The sequence below is a fragment of the Echinops telfairi genome, unplaced genomic scaffold (assembly GCF_000313985.2).
Source record: "Echinops telfairi isolate 266 unplaced genomic scaffold, ASM31398v2 ScPeMD7_7424;HRSCAF=8462, whole genome shotgun sequence".
In the NCBI taxonomy this organism is placed as follows: domain Eukaryota; kingdom Metazoa; phylum Chordata; class Mammalia; order Afrosoricida; family Tenrecidae; genus Echinops; species Echinops telfairi.
The window spans coordinates 49,787,520-49,795,464 of record NW_022111324.1 but is presented as its reverse complement, the minus strand read 5'-3'; the positions used below and the strand labels follow the sequence as shown (position 1 = coordinate 49,795,464).

Sequence of the window (7,945 nt, the reverse complement as noted above, 5' to 3'; positions counted from 1 at the left end):
GATGAGTGAGCAGGCCTGCCTGGTGGCCAGGAGGAGGACTGGCACCCGAGAGGGCACGAAGCCATGCCCACCCAGCCCTGCGTAGCATGACCGCTCTGGGAGGGCAGCTCCCGGGGCCCTGGCGGGGCTGCTGACCTACAGCCTAGAAAACGTTCCAGACTGGACTCCCGGCCCTGCAGCTCCATCATGAGGCTCCTCCTGGCGCCCCTCCTGCTGGCTTGGGTGGCTGGCACCACGGCCACTGTGCCTGTGGTCCCCTGGCGAGTGCCGTGCCCCCCACAGTGTGCCTGCCAGATCCGGCCCTGGTACACTCCCCGCTCGTCCTACCGCGAGGCCGCCACCGTGGACTGCAACGACCTGTTTCTGACGGCCGTGCCCCCATCGCTGCCCGTGGGCACCCAGACCCTGCTCCTTCAGAGCAACAGCATCGTGCGCGTGGACCAGAGCGATCTCGGCTACCTGGCCAACCTGACCGAGCTGGACCTGTCTCAGAACAGCTTCGCCGATGCCCGCGACTGCGACTTCCTCGCCCTGCCCCAGCTTCTGAGCCTGCACCTGGAAGAGAACCAGCTGACCCGGCTGGAGGACCACAGCTTCGCGGGGCTGAGCGACCTGCAAGAGCTCTATCTCAACCACAACCAGCTCTACCGCATCGCCCCCCGGGCCTTCGCCGGCCTGGGCAACCTCCTGCGGCTGCACCTCAACTCCAACCTGCTGAGGGCCATCGACAGCCGCTGGTTCGAGATGCTGCCCAACCTGGAGATCCTCATGATCGGCGGAAACAGGGTGGACGCCATCCTGGACATGAACTTCCGGCCGCTGGCCAACCTGCGCAGCCTGGTGTTGGCGGGCATGGACCTGCGGGAGATCTCGGACTACGCCCTGGAGGGCCTGCAGAGCCTGGAGAGCCTGTCCTTCTACGACAACCAGCTGGCCCGGGTGCCCCGGCGGGCGCTGGAGCAGGTGCCCGGCCTCAAGTTCCTGGACCTGAACAAGAACCCGCTGCAGCGCGTGGGCCCGGGGGACTTCGCCAACATGCTGCACCTCAAGGAGCTGGGACTGAACAACATGGAAGAGCTGGTCTCCATCGATAAGTTCGCCCTGGTGAACCTGCCTGAGCTGACCAAGCTGGACATCACCAACAACCCCCGGCTGTCCTTCATCCACCCCCGCGCCTTCCGCCACCTGCCCCAGATGGAGACGCTGATGCTCAACAACAACGCCCTCAGTGCCTTGCACCAGCACACAGTGGAGTCCCTGCCCAACCTGCAGGAGGTGGGTCTCCACGGCAACCCCATCCGCTGCGACTGCATCATCCGCTGGGCCAACGCCACGGGCACCCGCGTCCGCTTCATCGAGCCGCAGTCCACACTGTGCGCCGAGCCGCCAGACCTGCAGCGCCACCCTGTCCGGGAGGTGCCCTTCCGGGAGATGACCGACCACTGCCTGCCCCTCATCTCCCCGCGCAGCTTCCCCCCGAGCCTGCAGGTGGCCAGCGGCGAGAGCCTGGCCCTGCACTGCAGGGCGCTGGCCGAACCGGAGCCCGAGATCTACTGGGTCACTCCAGCCGGGGTGCGACTGACAGCGGCCCGAGCGGGCAGGAGGTACCGGGTGCACCCCGAGGGCACTCTGGAGCTGCAGAGGGTGACGGCGGGAGAGGCAGGGCTGTACACCTGTGTGGCCCAGAACCTGGTGGGGACTGACATGAAGACGGTCAGCGTGCGCGTTGGCCGCGCTCCCCTCCAGCCCGGCAGGGATGAGGGAGCGGGGCTTCAGCTCCGGGTGCAGGAGACACACCCCCACCACATCCTGCTGGCCTGGGTGCCCCCACCCAACACCGTCTCCACCAACCTCACCTGGTCCAGCGCCTCCTCCCTGCGGGGCCGGGGGGCCACTGCTCTGGCCCGTTTGCCCCGGGGCACCCATGGCTTCAGCATCACCCGCCTCCTTCCGGCCACAGAGTACTGGGCCTGCCTGCAAGTGACCTTTGCTGATGCCCACACCCAGCTGGCATGCGTGTGGGCCAGGACTAAGGAGTCCACTCCTTGTCACGGAGCCTTAGGGGACCAGCCTGGGCTCATAGCCACCCTGGCGCTTGCCATCCTCCTGCTGGCAGCTGGGCTGGTGGCCTGCCTTGGCACGGGCCAACGGAGGAAGGGGGTGAGCAGGCGGCCACTCCTTCCAGTCTGGGCTTTCTGGGACTGGAGTGGGCCTTCGGTCCGGGTGGTGTCAGCACCCCTAGTCCTGCCCTGGAATCCAGGGAGGAAGCTGTCGAGAGCCTCAGAAGGAGAAACACGGTTGCCGCCACTGTCTCAAAATTCCTGAAGCGCTGCCTGTCCTCAGCAGTGGGGAGAGGGCTCGGCTGCTTCTCACGGACAGAGAAGCAGCCCGGGCCAGACGGGCCCTCCAGAGAGGAGCCCAGACCCTGGGGCCCAGCAGTAAGGCTGGACGAGCAGGGCTCTGTCGCCCCAGACACAATCCTGCGGCCTCCACAGCGCAGCCCTTGCTTTTGTGGGGAGCTCTCTGCTGCCCTGTGAGGAATGCGCACGCAGAACAGGAAGGAGCCCCAAGAAGCCGCCTGCCTTCCCCGTGGACATGCCCAGAGGCTCCTGGCCTCAGCTTGGATGCCCGCCCCCCACCTGTGTCCAGGGATGCCTCCCCTTCTCTGTACAGTCTGCATTGCTTGCTGTTCCCCCACCTGGGCAAGGGCTGGAGGAGGCTCTTCCTCCCCCACGCTGGGGACCGCTCTCAAAGTGGAAGTCACCCTCCTCTGGCGGGATCTGAAGCCCACTTGGGGAGAAGACGCCCAGGCACTGCCCGTCTCTCAGCACCCAGGCTTGGTGTGATGGGGCTGACTTTCTGTTGGCAATTTTGTACCTTTGTGGAGACAAGTGTCACCTCCCCCAACCCAATTCTCTCTTTTCTCCTGTTTTGTAAAAATAAATAATAACGATAACAATAAGAAGGGGGGGAGACATGAAAGGAGAATAATCCTTTGAAAACTGAACCCAGGGAGAGAATTCATGCACGGCCCTGCCTTTGCTTCAGAACCCTGAGGGTGCCCTGCAGGAGGGGCTAAGGGTGGGGTGGGGTGAGAGAGGAGGGGGAGAAGTGGGGTTTCTTTGTGTTTTTTTCCCTTTCCATTTGGAATCTGGGCCTACCAGGTGTCTCTGGGCCTGTTCCCAGCCCCCGGAAAGTCCCTGTGCCTGTGAGCAGGAGAGCCAGGGGACACTGGAGAGGTTGCCAGTGGCCCAGAGGTAGGGAGAGAGTGCAGGAGGCCAGGAGAGGGGTGGGAGGGAAGAAAAAAAGGAGCAGACAAAACGGAGCTGGAAAGAGAGTGGAAATTTCCATCACCCAACATTGTCACCCCTTCTCTTTCTCAGATAAGCAATTAAAATTGCAAATGCAACATGCCAGCGCATAGGAAGCACTTCCCAGCCTGTTTCTAATTAAACAAACCCAAGAGGCAGAGTCATGCAGAGAATTGCAAATCATCAAGACTGCAAGAACTTTGGCTCTGCAGGGGCAGGCGCGGGAGGGGGTGCGGTGAGGGCAGGCTGGGGAGGGGGCCCATAGGATAGAGAAATTGCTGCATTTATCTCTCCCTTCCATTTTGGTCTAATTTGCAGAGAGCCTGGTTTGCTGTCTCTGTTTTGTTTTGCTTTGTTTTGAACAATTGACATCGTAGGCCCAGTGTGAACAGGAACATCTGTTGAAAGCCAATAGAGCCACTGGCTGCTCAGGGGCAGCCTGGGAGGGGACAGTGCCAGAGCTCCAGGCCAGCAGGCTGCTTCTCCAGCATCCCTTCTGAGATGGGCTTCGGAAAACGGTATGGGTTTCCTGAAAGCGAAACAAAACAAAAGCAACTCCCAGAACCCAGGGATCCCCTGCTGTTACAGGACACATTTGGCGAGGCTGGTGGAAGCAGATGGCATATATGCAGGGGGAAGCCGGGCCAGTGGAGGGACAGGGGCCCCGGTGGAACCTGGGACGAGGCGCTCACTCACGGCTGGCTTCTCTGAAGACTGCAGGCAGCGAAGAGCCCGTCAGAATCCACTGGGGGAGGCTGCTGTTGCTTTCTCTCAAAACTCCCTGCCATCGAGTCGATTCTGACTCGCAGTGGCCCAATTGGTCCAGTAGAACTGCCCCTGTGGGTTTCTGAGGCCATAACTCTTCATGGGAGTCGTGGGCCTCTTCTTTCTCCCAAGGAGTGGCTGGTGGTTTCAAACTGCTGACCATGGTTCTCAGCCCAATGTGTGATCACTACACGAGGAAGTAATAGACCCCAAATTCAAATACATCTGATCAATACCAAACTCCCTGCCATTGCGTTGATGCTGACTCATAGCCACCCTGTGGGGCAGGGTGGAAATGCCCCTGTGAGTTTCTGAGATTAACTCTTTATGGGAACAGACAGCCTCGACTTTCTCCTACAGAATGGCTGGTGGTATCGAACTGCTGACCTTGAGGATCACAGCCGAAGTGGTGACAGCAATGCCACCAGGGCTCCTGAGGACACCTTAGAGATGCCCCTTTATTAACACGACAGAGACAGACCTCTCATCAGATGAGGGAGCCCATCAGCAGGAGGCCATGGCGGTGCCCAGATGTGGGTCTGCAGTGCGCTGGTTCCGTGATAAAGCAGGAGAAACGGGGAATTCGGTACTAAGTCCTGGTGGGTGGCAGGGCAATCCATCACGCACTGCGAAGGCAGGACTAAGGAAGCACTGGATTAGAAAGGCTGATTCGTCCTGCCCCAGCCCTCCCACACACGCCCTGCCCCAACCAGTGGTCAGATATGACTCGACCATTTGAGCCTGGGCCCCAAGTTTACATCAAGGACACACCCGGGCTAGCTGCTGGGGGCGAGACTGGGCAGAGAATCACTTTCTTTCTTTTTTTTTTTTTTTTAGATATTTGAAATACAACTTTATTCTAACGAAAACTGAATGTCACCACTGAATATTGTGATGTGACTGTAGCAGTCTTGTATTCGAATTTCAAGAAAGTAAAATGCATTCCCAAACAGCTAGATATATGGGTTCCCCCCACACACAAAAAAAGAGGTTTTTAACTGCCACACTCACTCCGAAGCCCATTCATCTCCTTCAGCATCCCAAAGATGAGCACACTCTGCTGAGCTCTATAGTAAGAGAGGCAAACACGGCACCACTGACATCACAGGACAGTTGCCTACAAAACTAGACTCTGGCGCCGGGCTCCAGCTTTGTTCTCTCACAGGTCATCATCTTCATCCGGGAGAGCGGCTCTCTGCGCAACCTCAGAATCATGCTCAGACTGGGCTGTCACAGCGGGGTCCATGTCCACCTCTGGTGCGGCGGGAGCAGGCGTGGCCACAAACTCCAAGTTAGGATCGCCAATGAGTTTTCCAGCAAGCCAAAGGAAGGGCTTTTCACAGGGGTAGTGACTTTGGCAGAAATGTCATAGTACTGAAGGGTCTTCTTTCGGTGGAAGACAGTGGATTTTGCCTTAAGTTTCCTGTCCTTAATGTCCACTTTGTTGCCACACAGCACGATGGGTATGTTTTCACATACTCGAACAGATCCCTATGCCACTTAGGCACATTCTTGTAAGTAACCCTTGAGGTTACGTCGAACATTATCACGGCACACTGGGCTTGAATATAGTAGCCATCTCTCAGTCCTCCACAGTTTTCTTGACCAGCTGTATCCCACCCGTTGAGTTTAATAGGTCCTCTGTTAGTATGGAACACAAGGGGCTGGACCTCAACACCTAAGGTAGCTACACACTTCTCAAATTCACCAGTCAGGTGATGGTTCACAAATATCGTTTTTCCAGTACCACCATCACCCACCAGTACGAGTTTGAACTGGACTTGGGGTTCTCCTTGGGCGGCCACCGTGATGGATCTTCCAGAAGCGTCTTTGGGCCGCGTCTGATTGAGGGATTGAGATCCACTTTCAAACGCACTTGGAGAGCAAAGCTTTTACATTGCCTGTCCGTGAGAGAGCTCCAGGGAGGCTGAACATCTGTGGAGATCCAAAATGAATTTCTGGTGCCCTCTGTGAACCGTAGCATTTCGCAGACCTAGCGCTCAGAATTTCACACGCAGACCACCACCACCACCACCCGCCGTCCATTGTCACCCACGGGGCTGTCCACCACGGAGGCCTGTCACTAGCTAGGTCTTTTCTCCCTGCTGCCCACTGGTGGGCTCAAACCTCGGAACCTCTGGTTAGCAGCTGGGTGCTTAAGCGTCACACTGCCATGAATCCCTCCCTTCTGAGCAAACCAAAAGTCACCCTAAATCAAGGTGCGGCCCCGCGTGTGTCGAGTGGAACAGGGATTCTTCACTGGCTGGTCTTTCGGGGTCAGATCACCACGCATGTTTTCCGTGGACCTTTGGGCAGACTTGAACCTCCACCATTGTGGCTACCTGCAGAGCGCACTGACAGCCCACACCAGCCGGAGACTCCACCTGGAGGTCAGGGCCCACCCGGAGTCACCCAGAGGGCTGTGCAGCCAGATTGCTGATCCTCTGGTGGTTGTGAGGGAGGAAAGCCGCTGGGTGGGAGAAGCTACCTCTAACCCAGGTGCTGCCGCCCTGGGAGGAGGCTTTTGGGGAGCTGGACCTGCAGCAGTGAGACTTTTAACTCCCTCCTGTTCCGGGCACATTTTTCCCCCTTTAAGGAGGTGGTATGAAGGTTCTTATGTCTCCAGAAAAACGTTGAAGGAGCGGCTGGGGGGCTGATCCTGCAGCTCAACCCACTGGTGGGTCTCAGAGCCCCATTTTGAAGTGAGCACCTCCTGCCCTGATGTCTGAGCATGGCGTGTGCCATCCCATGTGCTCTTCCCAGTGGGTGGCTGGTGTTTTCAGGGGAGCAGCAATGAGGGGCACCCATACTCCCTGCTGGTGCCAGCCCCTCCTGGTGCCGGTACAGACACCCCCAAACCCCATGGTGCGTCTGGGCAGCCCCGCTCACTGCTGTCACTGGCCTGGGGCGCGTGGTCTATTTGCTGTCATTGAGAGGCATGCCCATGCTCTCCGCTCTCCGCAGAGATGCGGCCAGTCAGAAAACAGTGCCTCTCCTTCCTGCTAGGGCCTTCCTTGTTGCCTTTCTTGGCTGACCTACACAGCATGAGGAATCAGCGTGCTCTCCCTTTAGGTGAACCCCTCACCCTCTCCTATCCACACCTCCCCTCCCACCCCAGAACCTCGGGCAGAGAGCCTGAGTTGGTTTAAAAACAAAAACAAAGCAATTCAAATGCACTGCCCTCACATCGAGTCCGACTCATAGCATGTCTGTAAGACAGGGTCGAACTGTCCCTGTGGGTTCCTGAGAAGGCAGCTCTTCACGGGAGTAGAAAGCCTCTTTCTCTCGTGGAGCAGCTGGTGGTTTCGAACTGCTGACCTTGTGATAGCAGTCCAACACATAACCAAGACACCACCAGGACTCCGCTGGGTTGGTCGGTAGCAATCAAGACAGTTGTTCCCATTGGCTCTGTCTCTTCTCCCTAGTGCTGCTGCGGCAGGAATGCCAGTGGGCGGTCTTAAGGAACAGAGGTGTCTTCTCACAGCTCTGGGGCTGAAAGGCAGGGTCAGGGCAGCACTGTCAGTGCCTTTACCGTCAATAGCTCCGAACCTCTCTCGGCTCTGTGGCCATCCTCATCTGCTCGCTGGCCTTCCGTTGCCCACGCCTCTGGGTCGGATCTGCTGGGTTTGGGACTCACCCTACAATTCTGGTCTCCTTAACATAATGGAGAAAACCCTGTCCCCAAATGGGAATAGATCCATAAGGATAGGAGTTAGGATTCCAACACATTTGGTGGGGACAAAGATTCAATCGTCACAGATCTGAAGTGCCTGGGACCTTCGGGGCCTCTAGTCAAATTACTTCTATGTGTACCTGAGCTTGGGAGGTGGAAAGGGGATGAGGGCCCCGGCCCCCAGGCTTGCCCCCCA

At 58.1% G+C, this 7,945-nt stretch overlaps 1 protein-coding gene and 1 pseudogene across 1 annotated transcript; one reads left to right on the top strand and one right to left on the bottom strand.

The window, feature by feature from the left end:
• Positions 1 to 6: 6 nt before the first annotated feature.
• Positions 7 to 2,982, top strand: LRRN2 (leucine rich repeat neuronal 2). Its single transcript, XM_004699830.2, has one exon. It carries the CDS (start codon positions 187 to 189, stop codon positions 2,323 to 2,325), a length of 2,139 nt encoding a protein of 712 aa, XP_004699887.1. The 5' UTR covers positions 7 to 186; the 3' UTR covers positions 2,326 to 2,982.
• Positions 2,983 to 5,235: 2,253 nt separating this feature from the next.
• The window catches only part of LOC101644112, a 5,111-nt pseudogene continuing 2,401 nt past the window's right edge, over positions 5,236 to 7,945 (bottom strand).